Source organism: Lynx canadensis, chromosome A3 (genome assembly GCF_007474595.2).
Source record: "Lynx canadensis isolate LIC74 chromosome A3, mLynCan4.pri.v2, whole genome shotgun sequence".
In the NCBI taxonomy this organism is placed as follows: Eukaryota; Metazoa; Chordata; class Mammalia; order Carnivora; family Felidae; genus Lynx; species Lynx canadensis.
In genome coordinates this window covers 108,615,287-108,635,583 of record NC_044305.1, presented here as the reverse complement: position 1 = coordinate 108,635,583, position 20,297 = coordinate 108,615,287, and the positions used below count along the sequence as shown (strand labels likewise).

At 35.6% G+C, this 20,297-nt stretch overlaps 1 protein-coding gene across 4 annotated transcripts in view; it reads right to left on the bottom strand.

The window, feature by feature from the left end:
* HNRNPLL (heterogeneous nuclear ribonucleoprotein L like) overlaps positions 1-20,297 on the bottom strand; it is a 38,071-nt gene that overhangs the window by 12,295 nt on the left and 5,479 nt on the right. For 2 of the 4 annotated variants that reach the window (XM_030311257.2, XM_030311258.2), the window contains 6 exons: positions 15,411-15,529; positions 10,415-10,652; positions 8,460-8,545; positions 6,803-6,899; positions 6,645-6,717; positions 2,105-2,176 (listed from right to left, as the gene is read on the bottom strand). In XM_030311257.2, coding sequence (XP_030167117.1) covers positions 2,105-2,176; positions 6,645-6,717; positions 6,803-6,899; positions 8,460-8,545; positions 10,415-10,652; positions 15,411-15,529 — 685 coding nt within the window. The remainder of the gene's footprint in view (positions 1-2,104; positions 2,177-6,644; positions 6,718-6,802; positions 6,900-8,459; positions 8,546-10,414; positions 10,653-15,410; positions 15,530-20,297) is intronic. The other 2 variants (XM_030311259.2, XM_030311260.2) reach the window with 1 other exon arrangement.

Genomic DNA, 20,297 nt, shown 5'->3' with positions numbered 1-20,297 from the left:
TAAACATTAAAAAAAAAAGGCTCAATGTCACTAGCACCTATTCCCATCTTCTTTACTTTTTCCCCCATTTCCTCACCTTACTTCTCTACCTCTTTTTATTCATCTCTCTCTCTCTCCTCTTATACTCTATTCTGCTTACTTCCCTAGAAAAGAAGAACAAGTTTTCCTCAGAGAGGTAACTGCTTCAATGGACAGAGCTCAGAATGGTCCCTACACAACCATTCCTGCTGAGCAGGACTCTCCAGAATGATCCCTATTTAACTACCAATGTAAAGAATTTTACACCTCTCTTTAAGTAAGCTTACATTTTAAAATTTACACACACACACACACACACACTAAATTGGGGTATGAAACTGATAAAGAGTTGGACAATAAGCTTTTTAAAACTATAAAGTTCTTCTAGGGTATATAACATATTTTTGTTTATATAATTTTTCGGTAAGATGGATTTTACAAAGAAAAGCAACTCTGGGGGCGCCTGGGTGGCGCAGTCGGTTAAGCGTCCGACTTCAGCCAGGTCACAATCTCGCGGTCTGTGAGTTCGAGCCCCGCGTCAGGCTCTGGGCTGATGGCTCAGAGCCTGGAGCCTGTTTCCGATTCTGTGTCTCCCTCTCTCTCTGCCCCTCCCCCGTTCATGCTCTGTCTCTCTCTGTCCCAAAAATAAATAAACGTTGAAAAAAAAAATTAAAAAAAAAAAAAAAAAGAAAAGCAACTCTGAAAATCCATACCAAGAAAATAGTGTCAACACTACCACAGTAGGGTTCTGTCCTTCATTTATTCTTTCACAGGTTATTCTAGACCCCTTTGGCAAAACATTTAAACAATTTTTAGCATTCAGCTGACTGCCGTGACACATATACTCCATAACTACACTACAAACTTGTGATTACAATTCTTTGTAACCCTCCATTATGGAAAGCATAGTGGGCTCTTAATAAGTGTTTCTTTACTACAGGAGCAGAGCCATCCATATGACCAGATTTAATATTTATGCTGTCGAAGAAATAGCTAAGAAAAATTATCAAGGAGCTCATTAAAATAATTGTAGTAAGATTTTCATTCTATACCACACTAACTGTTTAGACAGAACACAGATTGTTTCAATCATTTCTGCCATATAGACTACCATAGCAACTTGAACATACACACACACACACACACACACACACGTAATAAATCCTGGAGTTCAAAAAAACAAACTAAGGAATAAGCTTAAGCTCACAGCTAAGAATAATGATCAAACACGCAGGCATGCTGAAAACATTTCAGAAAACAGGCAACACTGGAAGCTTTTCAAAGATAAATCCTGAGAGCACAATATAGCAATTTCTATTTTCTATACCACTTCTAATAGCATCATACTTCAGCTTTAAACCACAGAATAGGTGGGGTCACTAACTATTTAAAACTAAAAAATATTTAAAATCACAGAACTTCTAACCAGTTACAAGACTTATCAATAGCAATTCTCAACATCTACCTATAAGGACAATAGTCTGATACCTAACTTTTTCCTGGGGAAGAGTATTATTCTAGGTTAAATCTTATCAATATACCAAACATTAAAACTAAGAATTTTTAAAAGAGGAATTAAATACAAACAAATTTAGCCAAAGCCAAAATACCAACTGTAGAACTGTCTTAACTGTAAAAGAATTAAGGCTCTAACAAGAAAACATATTTCTTTTGGACAAATACCCCATCCTTTCTGCCTTTATTACTCAAAGTTCCTCTTTGCTCATAATTGGTATAATGGAAGAAAATATACTTACTAAAGCAGTATCTCTTTTTGGTCTTCTAACAGACCAGAACCCACTACTCAACAAAATCAAAACCAAACCAAAACAAAACAAAATGGTAAAAAAGCTTTTCAATCTCCAACCAATAGCTCTCATTCATCTCAAGGATTATATATCAATATCCTAAGAAAACAAAGGATTTTGGACAACTCCTTGGGAGTACATTATAAGTGACTAATCCCCTATAAACCAAGTCAGGTGAGCAGGAAAAATAGAGACAAGAAATGTGCCATTCTTCATCAGAAATGCAAAAATTCTAGTAGTTTGTCTATACTACCTTCCTTCTGCCTTGACAAACTTACCATAGCCATCATGTCTAAACGAAGAAGGGTGTTCTCCCAAAATGGCTTGTCTCTGGCGACCCTTTCCTCTATCTGACACAAAAGTAGAAACATGGTTTTAACAATTTTGACCCAAGTACTTAACAGTTCTCACATGGGAAACACCCATTCAAAACATCCATTACAATTCATAAAAGAAATAGGATTCCTGGTTAACTTTAAACATCCATTCATATCCAATTTAAATACAAACACCAAAAGTTTAAGGAAGTAATTCTATCTAACAAATTCCACTTAACTTGAAAATATCTTTTTGGCAAGTGCCAAATACAATCACACTTTCAAATTTAAGGAAAGAATGGATACTTTTCGGAAAGTGAACATACACAATGCTAGAGTTTGACACTGTACAGAAGTTTTTACCAATACATGTCTTTAAAACAAGCTTTAAGTGCAGTACTTTTGAAAGACAGTACCTGAATCATACTATTAGCTTCAACAGCAACACATTTTCAAAGTGGGCTTCTTTCAAGAAGTTCAGCATAAGCCAACAACAACCTGTATTACATGGTTTCACAATCAGTAAACACAGAGTATTTTGTATGTATATACACATATTTACAAACACCTACTGACTTGAGAGCTGGAAATTTGCACATCACTGGCCCATATTATAGCATGGATTGGTCATTGTCTATAGACCTTAACACCAGGCAGGACTATGAGCACCCTCCAAAGTTTAAATACGCCAAGATAAAGCTAACCAAGGGGGCTACATTATTGGATGAGAGTACTACAATACTCCTAAAAGATAATTTTTATTCTAGCTATGTTTTCAGGAAAGGCATGCCAATTTTCCTAAATCTAGAATGAGAGATCAATAATAAAATTACTTACAAGTTTCTAAAATAGCACTTCCTATGTTGGTTGGTAAATTTTAGAAATTATTGTACAATGCTTTTTAGAAAGTTTGCTGATCAAATCATAGCACCCAATAAGATTTTTTTTTTTTTTAATGTATCTTAAGAGTCTGGTAATTCTAATCTTTGAAAATTCAGAGAGAGGCCTTCTATAAATCCTTAGTCACCTAAACAAATGAGGTTTATGGGAGATGAGAAATAATTTTCACTTCAGCCTAGAGAAGTACAATTTTAAGTACCTATTTGAAGTTATCATAGCATTAAAAGGGACCTAAGAGGTCATCTTATTCCATTTATTTTGTATAAATTTTCTTTACATTATCCCTATCAGTTGGAATCATCTAGCCTCTGCTTACCCAACACCAATTAACAAGGTTCTCATGACTTTCCCTTACATTTTCAGTTAGTCCTAAATAATGAGAAAATTAATGTTTATATTGTATAGAAATTGGTCCTCTATCCATATTCTATCCCGTCTGAGGCCTCGTAGACTTAGTCTTTCTCCAAAGACCCTTTCAAAAGCTTCCAAGTTATTAAGACCCTCCCTCCATTTCCCCAGTCATTTCTTCTCCAGTCATTCACAGCTCCTTCTTTCCATTATACGGGTTCCAGCATCCAGTATCATCATTTAAGTCTCACTCCTCTTGAATCAATCCAGTCTGCTAATCCCTTCTGTTAATGTTCTTCTACTTAAGTATGCCACCCAACACTACATACATTTCCTCATCTGATCTAAGCAATCTTAAACCAAAACCACCATAATGTCTTCATGACTCAGTTTTATTGATATAGTTAACAGTGTCCTATAAAGGAAAGAGCACTAGAGATTGGGAATCAGAAGATTCCAACTTAAACACTAATTCACTGGATAATTACATAAACTCACAACCTTCATTCATAAAATGAAGGAGTTAAGAGTAGATAATCTCCTAAGGTATCTTTCAGCCGAATATTGTCATTATTAATAGTTCTTTGGATTTGAAGCATTAACTACCTAATATAAGGTCACATAAAACAGAAGTGTGCAGAAGAGTCAAACACTAATTACATCAGTCTATAAATAATAGTTTGAAACTTTTCATGAATTCATCTGAAATCTGATGCAATCTGTGTACATTCTCCCCAAAAAGATGTAGACATAGACAAGTTTTGCTTAACGTTTTTGGAGTGATTCTCTGGAGTCCAGGCTAAGAATTTTTCACACTAAAATGTAGTTTGGGCTGAAAAGGACTTTTAAAAATAAGGTTATATTTATTACAGAGCTCTTTTTAGTAGAAAAAGTTACAATTCATTCACAGGATGCCTGGGTGGCTCAGTGGGTTAAGTGTCTGACTCTTGATTTTGGTTCAGGTCATGATCTCAGGGTCATGAGAATGAGCCCTGCGTCGGGCCCGGCACAAATTGTGGAGCCTGCTTAGAATTCTCTCTCTCCCTCTCTCTCTGCCTCTACCCCACTCATGCTGTCTCTTGTGTTCTTTCAAAATAAATGAATAACCTTAAAAAAAAGTTACAATTTAATATCAACTTGAGTAGAAGAGGAAGTCACAAGACTTCAAGAATGTAAACTGGTATGGTCTCACCAGACAAGTATCTGTAAGGATTTAGAAAACAAGAGTTTTTCCCTTGAAACATAACTAAGTAAAATTCTACTTTACTTCTTTATATTTTGCTATTTAAATGTCTATCTCACCTATTTGTAACCTTTTCTGACACTAATTACTTGTACGAAAAACTAATCTAAGTTGGCTCTGCATAAACTTCAGACCTTCTAAAAGAACAGATGTGAACACTAATAAGAAACATATCTACAATGTTTTTTAAGAGACATTAAGAGGAAGGTTACCAGAGCTATTTCAAAAGAGTTTAAAAAAAAAAAGTGTTCAATAACTGACTGTAATTTGACAGAAGTGAGAGATTTCTCATCAACCACTTGTTCTGTTGTTTGAGTACTAAGGCTTTGTTTTCCAATGCTGTATTCAACTGTACTAAGCCTATGCCAAGTGGATTTGTGAGTAGTGAAAAATGTGGGGTCCAGCCGAAGCTGCATTATAATACAAACCTGTTTGCAACCCCATGCATAAGACAAGATGATTTCCTAAGAATTGAGAATTAAGGGGCCAATCACCCAAAGTCCTAAATATTTGAACATGCAAAAGATCATCACATTGTCTTCTTTTTTCTTTTGGCAAGAATACATGCACTACAGAGTACCTACTGCCCACGATATTTTGGATGCCATAAAATTTTTTCCTACTTTGTGGATTTTTACAGATATGCTCATCTTGGTGAGTTTTTTCAACACGTGGTTCCAACACTAATATTGTAGTTGAGGTGTAGCCAATACTGCAGCCCCCTTGTTTTTACAAGATCCACATTTTAATTTGTATATTCCAGAATTGCCACACAGTTAGTTGAACAATTTTATCAGTCAGATCTATGCTCGTGAAACCTAGCATTTATCAGTTATAGGTGAAAATGCATCTCAAATGAAATGCTCTTACTTTAAGATTTATCAAGTTTAAATATTGTCTACCTTGAACAGACATGTTACTTTCACCTACATTTGAAATGTCAAAATTTCTAGTTACACAAGTTAACATGAGTGATAACCTTAAATTGTTACAAAAAGTGACAACTTATGAACAGCCACTTTACAAAAAAAAAAAAAAAAAAAAACAAACCACACAGAGATCGTCTTTTACATATAATGCATCTTTTCATCATCAGGTTAATCTAGTCAATGTCCACAGTTAAGGAAAAAAAAAAACCCAAAAGAGTAAACTTAGATGCAGCAGGTGTGCACCTTTCTATTCCTTTTCTTTCTAATATCTGTGTGGATTGGTTGAGCATAAGCAGTTCTTAAGACCTGTTGATAATCTGGCCCTGGTTATTTGCCAATTAACAATTTGAATCTAGGCTGCAAACAGTTACAGTAATGGGCGTTAAGATTTACAACATCATAGATAAAGTTCTAGTACCCGTTAGTGAAAAATCTTAAATTCTACAACTGAAACCTTAAGGGAAATCAGACCAATATATACATACAACTTGAATAAATGGGCACAGTCTATCATGGTGTTCATCCCATGCAAGTCTGAAGTACTGTTAAGTGTCCTCCTTTAAAAACTTGGGGTGATGGTGCATGCAGTATGCAGTCAAGGTGAATTGCAAGTCTGAGTTTTTCAGAGGGCTTTCTGCTGATGCCGATGTTGTGCATGATGAAGTGTAGAGTCAGCCTGCTGGAGTCCTCTATCCTTCTTAATGCCTTGTCCAGCTTGGGGGAAAAGTCCTTTCCATAGAGAAGCAGTGTGCAAGTTTGCAGTTTGTAAGGAATATTCTGAATCAGTTTCCTCTCCTCCAAAGAGAGAGAGCTGCTTGGAGAAATGCAAGTCCTTGAACTGCGGGCGTGCCTGTATGTGTGGGCTCCTGGTTGAACTAAATATAAATAACTCCGTACATACCAGTAGGGGGCACTAATTTCAAGGTTATTTTCCAGCATTACATGGCCTTTGGCAACAAAAGCATTCACCAACAAGGTTTTCATTTGAATGAACTAGCTCACCTCAGGAAAAAGGAATCTAACTGCATGTAAAAATTTGTCAGCAGATGTAAGCACATTCTAAAATGCATAAAATACTTACCTCGCCTTCCCAAATATGGTTTAGTGTAGTCCCAACTGTCATTGTCATTCCTAATAACATTTAGACGAGTTGGCTGTTAAGATTAAAAAGAAAGTAAGCTCAAATTGTATATCCAAAGCATAAATATTTCTTTGGCGAAGTGTTGAAAAAATATTTACCCTTGCATATTCGATTTTTAGTGTGCAACATCCAGCATATATGTCTGCTCCATTGAGTGCTGCTTTAGCTTTCTGGGCACAAAGGACTGATTCAAACATAAGCTCTATTAAGGAAATTTGGTTTAACGTATCCAATATCTTATCATTATTCGCTGCCTCAGAAAAGGACTGAAAATAATCAGAACTCTCACTTCTAGAAATGTTTTACCAATAAAATTTCTAGATGAATTTTAGGAGTACTTATTTTCAAAATCAAGGGTGCCAAAGAAAACATAATAAACCAAACTATCCACATTAATCCTTCCAAGTCACCTGAAGTGCTTCATAAATTGAAAGGAAGAGGGAAAATGGAGCATGCTTACATTCCCAGGCAAAGGACAGTTTGCTATCTCGAAACAGGAAATATTTTACTCTTAAAAGTAGGAAAAACAGGGGTGCCTGGGTGGCTCAGTTGGTTGAGCGTTCAACTTCGGCTCAGGTCATGATCTCACAGCTCATGAGTTAGAGCCCCGCGTTGGGCTCTGTGCTGACGGCTCAGAGCCTGGAGCCTGTTTCTCTCTCTCTGCCCCTCCCCCATTCACACTCTGTCTCTCTCAAAAATAAATAAACATTTAAAAAAAAAAAGTAGGAAAAACATTACAACAAAACCAAAGTTATATAAAACAAATATTTGATTATATTTCTGATAAGACAGGGTTTTATAACCATTAAACTATCTTCACTTCGTTGGTTTTCAAAAATTACTTGAGTCTATACATTGTTTAAAAAAAAGAAACAAAAAAAACCCCACCAACGTGGTTTCTTAAAAAAAGGGCAAAAATGGGGCGCCTGGGTGGCGCAGTCGGTTGAGCGTCCGACTTCAGCCAGGTCACGATCTCGCGGTCCGGGAGTTCGAGCCCCGCGTCGGGCTCTGGGCTGATGGCTCAGAGCCTGGAGCCTGTTTCCAATTCTGTGTCTCCCTCTCTCTCTGCCCCTCCCCCGTTCATGCTCTGTCTCTCTCTGTCCCAAAAATAAATAAACGTTGAAAAAAAAAAATTAAAAAAAAAAAAAAAAGGGCAAAAATACCTTGCTAGAAGTAAGCACCATTAAGAATTTGCTGTATATCCCTACCTTTTTCTATGCATACACATGTACATATAGGATGTGGGGCGAGGGTAGTTATTATTCTTTTGTTTACATGGGATTATACAGTACATACTATTTTGCTACTTGTTCTTTATACTCAACATATCACATATTTAACAAAGAAACGTTCTTATATAAACCTTGACCATTTAAAAGAGTCAATAAAAAAAGGTAAGAATAGTTTTACTGACTCTAAAGTTTTGGTACTTCCAAACCACCTATTTTAAGGAGAGATTCAGAAAAGTCCGTTTAGGATACATTTAAAAAGGTAGAGATGTACATATTATCAAATAATGTTATTTCTTCTCCCATTAAAAAGACAAAGCACACTATGAGATAAAGCACTGGAATGTTTTAGGTAGCAAGTTATTATCTGTGGGCACTGCAGTTTTTAAATCTAAGACAAAAAGATTTTGGGGGAGGAACAGAGAATAAATACCACTTGTCCAGATATCATTAAGCAGTTAAAAGTAAGACGTATATTACACAGCATTCATATACATCAATTAAAAAATTTACAATCAAAGGATATTCAACCATTGCTTGTATCCCATTTCTCTTGAATATAACAATACGTTGTACTTTTCCAACAGGGTTGCATACTGTATATAAAACATCCTATAAAGGAAAGAAAACAAGATTTCTTCACATACAAGATTTCTTCACATTTTATACTTGGAAAAAAAACAAAGTTACACCCTGCTTTTTTTTTTTTTTTTACTAAAAAGACACCTGTCAAGATGTCATTTCGATTCATTACTAATTAAACTTTTAAAAATTGTTATCCTTCTAAAGTTACTTCCTCACCTATACAATATACCCAACATTAGAGAAGTTATAATGAAACATTTCAAAAAGACTCGTACCTATTTTATCTCCTAAATAAACCCTCAATTCTTATTTTAACAGGTACTTAAAATAGTATCTGACAATACACAATAAATAAGCCAAAATTATAATCAATTAATGGTTTGTTTTCCAAATGTGACTCTGGAATGTTTAATATTATAATCACTTGAATTATAGTAATAAATATTTATTAAGGGGTAGTAATAGATCAACTCAGTATTCATTTTTCAAGGGACAATGACTATAGAGGAAAGACTCAGGAAAGATCATTTATACAATGTTAGATGTCAGCAAACAAGATCCCTAAATTAAGTAAGAGAGAAATTAAAAACCCCTTAAGAACAATTCTTCAACTGTCAAATTTCTTGAGCACCTACAATTATACAGTGGCACCATTAGGTACTAGGGATACAACAATAAGCAAAGCAGAGTACTTGTACTAGATTAGGAACATTCTTTCTCCCAAAACACATATTAATACTGCTTATTAATAAGTCTAGAAATATTACAGAGGTAAATAATATCTAACAAAATTTAAATAGTATCTTATGCTTTGTTTTTAGTTTATGTCCCAGTATCATATAGAAATCATTTTTTTCTTTCCCAGAGAGCACAAGCAAGGGAGGGGCAGAGAGAGGGGACAGAGGATCTGTAGTGGTCTCTGCAAGCCTGATGTGGGGCTTGAACTCACGAACTGCAAGATCATGACCTGGGCCTAAGTAAGATGCTCAAAGGAGCCACCCAGGTGCCCTTTACTAGAAATCATTGGTTTTTTTTATTTTTACTTTTTATTTTCTTTTAATGTTTATTTATTTTTGAAAGACAGAGAGACAGAGTGCAAGCGGGGGAGGAACGGAGAGAGAGGGAGACACAGAATCTGAAGCAGGCTCCAGGCTCTGAGCTGTCAGCAGGGAGCCCGATGTGTGGCTCAAACTCAGGAACTGTGAGATCATGACCTGAGCCGAAGTCAAACACTTAAACGACTGAGCCACACAGGCGCCACGAATCATTCTAATTGAAGCTTCCCTCACTGTGATATTCTATTCGTCACAAAAATAAAGTGTCCTTGTCACTATCTTATTATGAAACATCATGTGATTATGAAGTAGAAAACTTAACTGGTTCAGGACATGAATCCTTTGTAAAAATTCTGTTAATACCACTTTTTAAAAGAGTTAAACAGGGAATTTTAAGTAAATCAGACAGGTTTTTAATAAATTATCTCAAAACCACTTATAATAATATATGCATTTTATTATATACTATGGGATTCTGTCCTTACCTAGTAGACACTCTTAACACACATACTGGCACATGAGTGAAACAAATTTCTTGGATCACTTCTAACAAGTCTAATTCCTTACCAGAAACAGAGTTAACTCTGATGCTAAATAATAAAAATTTTTAAATGTGCTTATTTAATTATGACCACTGCATTTCTGACCTTTTTACCTTTGGTGCTTGCCATTTCTTTGTTCATTAAACATGAGAGTCAAAATTAAGATTCATTTTAAAAATTCTTTAAAAAAACACTGTTTTTAAATACCTAGATGGCAGTGAAGAAAACTATAGGTTAGTCACTCTGAAGGCAAATTTCAAAGTCACTGTTAATTTAGTTTATCATACTAAAATACATACCACTGTAATTGGATAAAGAGGATTCTGAATTGATAGCAGAAGAACTTTGTTGCCTCCTGATGGATCATCGGTATTTCCTGGCCGAGTGATCCTTTTGCTCGTAGAATAGTTGAAAAAAGCCTGTTGACCAGCAATGTACACAGGTTCATCCGCAGCAAAGGTCACACATTCTTTGGCACTATCTATGTTTTCAAATTCCACTAGAGCCTGCCGTTTAAATGGCATCATCATAACATAGCTGAAAGGCAGATTGGGAAGGAATACCGAAAGAATAAATTCAGTTAACATTTATTCTCAATCAAGGAAAGGCAGACTCTAATAAAAATGTGTCAAATCATACAGATTAGTATTCTTCACTACCTATATTCAATGTTAGTCAATTCTTTTTTTTTTTTAAGTTTATTTATTCGGGGGGGGGGGGGGGGAGAGAGAGAGGAGGACAAAGGATCCAAAGCGTGCTGTCAGCACAGAGCCTGATGTGGGGCTCCAACTCACAAACCATGAGATCACAACCTGAGCCAAAGTCAGACAGTCAACCGACTAAGCCACCCAGGCACCCCTAATGTTAGTTAATTCTTATAAACTGTGGTACACCAGGCAGATGGTTCATATGTGAAAGCTTATCCTCCTGTGACAGAAAGGTTTTCCATCTTTTGCCTTCCTCAAGCACAATTCTGTTATCAGTTACCAATGACGCCTCCCTGTTTATTCTTCAGGCTGCCACTCCCAAACAATACTAGAAAATCTCTAGATACAGAAACCAGCGGAGATAAAACTGAACAGAAAGTTAATAGATGGGCCCTTTAACAACAGAAACTACTACCTCTACTGTATTTTCCAAATAAATAAGTGCCCACACTAATAATAACCAAGGACTATAAAATTTCGCTTATCTTAATAAAAACAAGAGAATTAAAATATACATAGAAACAACTGCAAATTTCACACAAATAATCTCTTCCAAAATATTTTTTAAATATTAAAGAATCCATGAAAAGATATTCATCAGATGATGATAATCATGGCTGTCTGTGAACAAAGAGGGTGAAGTTATTTACATTTCATTGTTATACTCTTGGGGAGGAACATATTTTAACACGTGAAATGAAAAATAAAGCAATGAAGAGAGAGAGGGAAGAAAGAAATCAAAGCACATGGATCACAGCAGGGGAAATATTACGTCCTCTATTCATAAGAACAAGCACCTTAAAAAAGGTTTTAAAATACAATTAGCACGGGTTTTATAATAGCAGAAGGCTGCAGAAAGAACATCAGGTCAGATACTCAGTGACAGCACTATTTCTGAATCAGGCATCTAGACCTACCGCTACCCTTTAGAAAGCAGCAAATGATTTACTAGTAAGAAACAGACCACTTTGTAGCCTGGCATAGTATGTAGTTTCTTATGAATTTCACCTTCCCTCATTTATAAAATGTGAAAGACTGTTGTCAAGATTATAGTTACTGAATACAAACTGCTTGCCTCGCCTCATTCATCTTCATATCCTCAGAATCTAGAAACAGAGCTGACACGTAACAGGCATTCAATCAGTATCTGTTGGTCTATGAGGCTTGTTAGCTCTCCCCATCCACATTGTTCAAACTTAAACTATTGAAACAGTAAGATAAAGAATTATCAATTATGAATATAAAATATAAATTCCAGGAAAGAAATATTATTTTTAGAAACTTCTTGATGAAGTTCTGAAGTCGTGCATACAAAAAAACAGAAAACCCTGGAATCAGGACTATGCTAAAGAAATTAAAGAAGGAGGCACTTGGGCGACTCAGTTGGTTGAGTGTCCAACTTCGGCTCAGGTCATGATCTCGTGTTTGTGGGTTCGAGCCCCGCATGAGGCCCTGTGCAGACAACTCAGAGCCTGGGGCCTTCTTTGGATTCTGTGTCTCCCTCTGTCTCTGCCCCTCCCCCATTCATGCTCTGTCTCTCTCTGTCCCAAAAATAAATAAACGTTGAAAAAAAAAATAAAAAAAAAAAATAAGTAAACATTAAAAAATCTAAAAAAAAAAGAACAAAAGAAATTAAAGAATAAACATTCTCCTCCCACAAATATAAGGTGGTTGAATAGCTAAATAGTATTACCAAGTAAGTATGTTAATAATGCCCTTTGATTCTTTGGAACACAGAAAATTATAAAGGTTGAAAAACAAATTTTTTATTGACCTGTCATAGACTTGGTCTTAGTAAAACTGCCTTCTATGGTAACTACAATAAGAAGTGAGCTAGAAGCACAGACTCAGAAGTGAAAAAGTGGCATCACATGAAGATAAAGAAGGGAAAATTAGAATGTTGCAGACATTTTAGAATGCACCTAAATTATCTATCACGTAATTTTTAAGAAATCTTGAAAAGCATAATGAGGAAGATATGAGAATAACAAAGAAAGAAAAAATAAAAGGGCTAAGGGACATGGTAGGGTCAGTGCTTTCAACTTATAACTCAAAACACATTTACTAATATTTAAACAAAAGCTGGAGGAGGCAAAAGATTTTATTATACAAATTGGGTCCCAAAAGGTTTGTTTTAAAATATTAAACCAATATAGCTAATTATACCTAGCATGTTCTCTTTTAACGGAAGGGGAAAAGGGAAGAAGAGAGAGTACATCTTTTTAAACATTCTTTTGATCCTAACAGATGAATATACTACAGAATAAAGACAACAAATATACAGAATTTTATTAGACTGACACAACCATTCTCAACATCTTATAGTTCCTCAACTTCTTTCCTACGCATCTAGTTTTCAGGTATAAACTTACTCGATGTTGAACTTGGTGACGCACATTTTTATATGAGCAGTTTCTATATAATCTCTATAATCCCACACATACCACTAAAGAAATAAACAAACACAGAAAGGTTCTATAAATGCAACATTTTGAAGCAAAACACCTACTCCTCACCGGAGGCTGTTCAGGGTTCTTTCAGGTTTTTTTTGTTTTTTTTTTTTTAATTTTTTTTTTTTCAACGTTTATTTATTTTGGGGACAGAGAGAGACAGAGCATGAACGGGGGAGGGGCAGAGAGAGAGGGAGACACAGAATCGGAAACAGGCTCCAGGCTCTGAGCCATCAGCCCAGAGCCCAACGCGGGGCTCGAACTCCCGGACCGCGAGATCGTGACCTGGCTGAAGTCGGACGCTTAACCGACTGCGCCACCCAGGCGCCCCAGGGTTCTTTCAGTTTTAACAGCAGCCACCTCTTATTCAAGATCATTTCACACAATTAAAACTCCTAGTGCACATATTTATGCCAATTAAACTTTTAATTTTACACTCATTTGTTCCAATTATTTCACGACTTTTTTATCCACAAAACTACCAATCCTGAGGGCAGAATGATGTACTATGCAAATTAACAGAATTACATTCACATATAAAACACTTTACCATGGACTAAATATCAAAAAGTATACAGGCCACTCAAAAGTGATTCACGTAAAAAAAAAAAAAAAAAGAAGTGATTCAAATAATTCAACAACTTCCACAAATAGTTCTATTTCTTTAAAGCCGAGCATTCAGATCTTGTGTCATAATTAACATAAAAATGTTAATATAGTTATGATTGCTCTAAAGTTCCCACCAGTATTTGCTCGTCGGCCTGTTTTCTGACAGGACTCCAGTATCTCTTGGCTTTAAAGAAATCACTTTAAAAGCCTAAAATAAAATTACCAAATAAAAAATAAACCAGAAATAACCATCTCTTTCTAATTCCATAGTACAATGCAACCCACGGGGTTAGTCTAGTACCAACGTGCAAATCTAAATAAGGTCTAAGTTTGCTTCAATATATAATGTTCCCGACAAACTTAATTTCCAATATCCTCTTCAAATGACTAAATAGTGATGCGAATGACATTTCAAGAAACGGGCTTTCCTTTGCCCATGTGGACTGCCAATTTGTACGTCCAAGAATAAACAATACGTAACAGTGGTCTCTAAGGTGCATAAGTTGAGGATAACAGGTTTGCCACGTCACCCACCTCTCTGTAAGATCATCAAAGAAATTAAAAAAGATACCATGATGGAAGGTGTCACCTAACTCTACTATTCCTTTGAGGCAATGATTCTTTTCTGTTGGACATCTCTGCTCACTCTCTCACCATCTATTTATGCATCCTTTCAATACCCAAAACTCCACATAAATTTCCATAAAATTGAAGCAATCAAGTTATCTCAGCAAATACACTGAAATCTCTCCCCTGTTTATGTATTTTGACTTAGACTGTGTCTCTGATGCCTCTAACCAACGTATTCACCAAGGAAAAAATAAAATCAACTCTAGACTATCCATACTAATAAGAGAACAACAGCCGGGCACACTCCAAAAATAATTTAGAAAGAATTTTTGAGTGTCTATTTTTGGCAGTACATTCACTTTTCTGATTATATTTTCATTTGAGTCAATATTCTTAAGCATACGCTAACTATGGAAGAGAAAGGAGGAGACTGAGTGAATACAAAACACAAAAAGAAACTAGGATAAAACACTGACTTCTCATGATCTGCAGAAGAACTCCTGGCAGCACACACTTAAGGCAAATAATGCCTACCCTTCATCTACTCACTTTTAGTTGCCAATTAATTGTTAAACATTCCAAAATAAACAACAACAAATCAGTATTTAAGTACCGCTACTTGAAACTCTAAAGATGAAGGGCGTAAACTCATTCAAACATGAAAGCAGTGTTTAACAAGGAGTCATGGACTCATTTGAAAGTCAGATAAAAGATGAAATTGCCCATTTTGCATATAGCCTGGCTGGGGAGTGATAGGTGATCATGGATCCACAAAAATACATCTCTACATCATCCCAGGAAGGAAAAAAATAAGAGGCTTAAAAGGTTCTAAAGAAATACTGTCACAGGCAAACTTAATATATACTATGGTCAAACATCAAAGCTTATATTATAGCAAGCAAGAAAGGCTTGTTTTACTATACTGTTTTCAATCTGCATGAAGTCCCTAGGGTCCTTACCATATTGTCCCAAATTTCTCCAGGGCCTCCACAAGGTCTGCTTCCACCACAGATTCACAGAGTCCTCGAACATGGACAACAGGTGAAACAGAAACTTTATGATGACTTCCACCTGCCTCCTAGCAAAAGAAAATAATTTCTAGTTAAAAATTTTAAAGGTCTAAATTGCATCTATAGTAGATTCAATTCTGCATTAAAAAGCAAACATCAAAAAAAATTCCAAACCAAACTGCATTCACAAGTTAGCAAAAGGACCTGAGAAAAAAATCATCAATTGTTAGGCATGAAAATTTTGATTTCTTAGAAGGGGGTATTTTCTCTTAATAAGAAGTACAACATAGGGGTGCCTAGATAGCTCAGGGCTAGCTCTTGGTTTCAGCTCAGCTTATGATCTCACAGTGTGGGGTTTGAGCCCCGCGTCAGGCTCTGTGCTAAAGGTGCACAGCCTGCTTGGGATTCTCTCTGTCCCTCTCTCTCTGCACCTCCCCCATTGTGCACGCACACTCTCTCTCAAAATAAATAAAAAGAAGTACAACATAAATTAATAACTTATTTCAACTGCAATAAAATCTCAGAAAAAATTTCAACAGATGCAGAGTATGCTATGACTGGAATTATATTGTATACTGATAATTTCATTACAAAATATCAAAATCTCAAGTAGTCCAAATGAACAAAAAAAAATCCCAATTTAAAATGTTTCTTTAATACAAAGATTATAAACTTTATATCATCTTTTGTCCTTGTTTAATTGGTTATCTCCTTCCACACTAACTTAAAGCTACTGTGCTTACTTAAGCAGCACACTTGACAGCTTAAATTTATACAAGGTACCATCTTTGTTGATGAACAAGTAGTGCTCAAAAATGCAAGCCTTCCTGGGCTTCTCTGGAATACTCTGTATCTTTTGAGTACACCCAGGAGGTAGTTTTAAAATACACGTATATGGACTATGTATGAGAATTATTTTGACCGTGAAGATGGCTCTATCATTTACTTATTCAAGTTCTTTTTTTTTTCCAAGTTCTATTTTTTTTTTTTTTTTTAAGTAGGCTCCATGCCCAGTGTGGAGCCCAATTCGGGGCCCAAACTCATGACCCTAAGATCAAGACCTGCTGAGATCAAGAGTTGGATACTTAACCAACTAAGCCACGCAGGCTCCCCTGAAGTTTTATTAAGACAAAAATCTGTATTTTACAACTAGCCACTGGGCACCTCTCTTGCATCACTTCAGAAATGACTTCAGAAATACGATCCACACACACACACACACACACACACACACACACTCAAAATCTATTAAATGAAAAGTTTTTTCTCCTACAAACAGACTAATCTAAAAGCATAAATGTTTTATCATTAAAACTTAAGAATTATTTTAAGAAAATTAAATGTCTTTATGGCTATTTTAAAAGACTCACCAATTTCTCTTTATAATATTATAAAGACTGTTAGAAAAATATAACAGTCCTGTGCACTGCCAATAAAAATGTTATGTCACAGTTTAAAGAGTTGATTTAAATATATAAAGTAACCATGGGACTACTCTCTCATACTATTGTCAAATTCAACAAATAAATTTAGTCCTCTGCAAATATTAATCCAATACTTGGAATTTCATTTGAATTGCTTATGCTGAGTCAAGCAGATATTCATTACATGCCACTAAGTTTGAAATAAATCATTCTGATTGTACACTATGTAACCCAACACTATTACAACCTTAACAAATGAGACTCTTTCCCTAAATGAAACTCAACAACCAAATGTGCACTGTCATCATTAAACTACTAAGCATAAATGGACAACTATACAAGAGTTCTAAATCATAGCTAAAACCTAATGTAGAGCGTATATTTAAATATATTTAAAGTATAAATAACAAATTTTACTCTAAAAATAATCAGACAACAACAGAAGTCAAGAAATAAGACAGTCCTCTCAGTTGATCCCTAGAAATCTGCTGGCAAAGGTAAAAGTGCAAAAGAAAACTTCACTGGCCAAGACTATCCAAAAAGCTACTATAAAAAAATAGTGGAAGGAGGATTTCGGGTTAGGACTAAAAAGAGACAACAGGGGTGACTAGGTGGCTCAGTCGGTTGAGCGAAGGACTTCAACTCAGGTCATAATCTCACCCTTAGTGAGTTCAAGCCCTGCATGGGGCTCTTTGCTGTCAGCAATGAGCTGGCTTCAGATCCTCTATCCCCGCCTCTCTCCGTACCTCTCCTGCTTGTGCTCTCTCAAAAATAAACATTTTAAAAAAAGAGAGAGACAACAAAGGCATTATTTGAGTCTTCATTTTATAATGGATAAAAACTATGAAATATGTTTTAGAGACAAATGGAGAAATTTAAATAGAGATAGGATTTTATATTATGTAACAGAACTATTTATTGTCTTAGGTAATGTTATAATAGTAATGTTTATGTGATAAGAATATCCTTATTCTTAGGAAAGCTGGGATCATTTAAGGATGGACTGTCATCATGTCTCCAACTTTCACAGTTTAGGTGAAAAAATGTATATAAATATAGATATACACATATGGAGATAAAATCCCAAATGGCAAAATGTTAAAAACTGCTGAATCTAGGTGAAGGGCATATGTAATTGAATATTTCACAGAATAAAAAGTTGGGAAATTATTTTATTATGTATTTAAGGCCTACAATAAGGTATGAGGAACAATATAAATAGTCATTAACTCACCAACCACTTTAATAAATAAAACACTACCAACAGTTGAATACATCTCCTACTTCCCTTCCCATCATGGAAAACCACTGTCTTGAATATAATGCTAAAAAAATATGACTATTTTTCAAATTGGTCTTCTCACAAAGAAATGGATCTCAGGACCAATTTTAAAATCCCTCAAAAATATCTGATTTTAATATATTATTATTTAATTACATTTCCTAAATGGAATAGCTCCAGACTTAAGTCATTCTTCAGAAGTAGGAACTTATTAAATACAAACAGTATGGTACTTAGGGGAAGATATGAATATCTCAACCTCAAGGCAGAAAACATACCCTGTATCTACTGTATTTCCCTATTTCCACCCAATTATCTGCCATTCATAGAGATTTCTCTAATCTTTACATTATGTCCCCTTTTCTTGAACTTAAAATTTTCCCATCTTTTCTGTAGTTTAAATAAAGAAAGAAAAAAAAAAACCTGAAGGAGTCACATCTGAGGGACCACAAAAAAAGAAAAAAAAACCCTAGGGTTGTTTCCAAATATAAAACTGATATATTAATGGTATCTTTTCAAACAATATTTTCACAACCCCCTTTTTCCCCCAATACTAAAACTTTTCTTAAATCAGTATTTTCTTATCTCTACTTATGCTTTATACTGGTGGTAAGAAATCTGCAATCTGTACAGCTTCTTTTACCTACCCTAAAGTTACCTCTTTTAAGCATCATACTATGTATCTGAGTCTGAAATTGGTGAATAAATGAGTATTATTTGCCCCATTGTCATACATTAACACTTTGATCATGTCTTCTCCAGTTCAACAAAGTTTTTTTTTTTTTTTAATCCTTTCTCATACAGAAGCCCAAAGTCCTTCCATTTCTAGGTTCCCTCTTCATCTATTTATGTCCATTACTTGTCAGACTAAAAACAGTATTCCAAATAAGCACCCAGCAAACGAAGACATGCCTGCAATTTATACACACTTTTTTTTGTGTGTTTTTTTTTTGTTTTTTTTTAGTTACCCTAGTCCTTCTTTAGGCAAACTTTGTCAACTATAATGGAGGCATTATTTGGTCCCTTGGGCAGACTACCGACCAGTCTAGTCATACCATTCCAAACTCTCAGCCCCTTAAAAGTTATCTCAAGGACAAACTCCAACAATACCAATTTTCAGTGCTAATTTTGACTATTGCAGATTGAAGACTGAGCGCTACTGAAAAGAAGGGAAGCTCAGGAGGGTATAAGTGAAGCTTCTGAGAGGAATGAGAAGGGCCCGTTAACGCCTCTTCACATAGTAAAATAAATGTAAACTGGCAAAGGCCAGGCACAATGTCCTTATTAGGCTTTTTGTTTTCCCAACATCTCCATGCCCAACACATGCTTAACAGCATAACACTTGCTCGACAGCAACTGAACAACCTTCTTCTGCCCTCTCAGAATTATAAAAAAGACCAAACCCAAGTTCAATCATTCATCCCCCAACACCAGACACAGAACTACTGCCAAGTGCTTATCCAGCTTCTCCTTAAACACTTCCAGTGACAGGAAACATACTCATAAGACAATCCATTATATTTTTAGAAAATTCTTCGTATGTATCCAAATCTGTCTCCTTGTAGCTTTGTATCCAAAATGGTCTTTGAAGTCAGACCAGTGTTTGAATCTTTGGACATTCACTGGCTCCAGTGATCTTGAGCTAATTGCCTTTTTGAGCCTCAGTTTCACTATTAAAAAAAAAAAAAATCCTTATCATGTACAGATTACACTAAATGGAACAAAAATAAAGTGTCTAGTACAGTGCAAGATGGAGTTATTAAGGGTTCAAGAAATACTGGGGCACCTGGGTGGCTCAGCCGGTTGAGCATCCTCAGGTCATGATCTCACACTCCGTGAGTTCGAGCCCCGCATTAGGCTCTGTGCTGACAGCTCAGAGCCTGGAGCCTGCCCCAGATTCTGTGTCTCCCTCTCTCTGCCCCTCCCCTGCTCATGCTCTGTCTCTGTCTCAAAAATAAGTAATAAAAACATTAAAAAAAAAAAAAAAAGGAAATATTAAATGGCACCCTTACCCTTATCTACATTTCCCTCTTCTACATGACAAACCTCCAATTATTTGTAATGATTTCTCAAACCACATCTAAATATACCCTAGAGGCTAAATATCCCCCTTGCCCCACCCCCATTCTT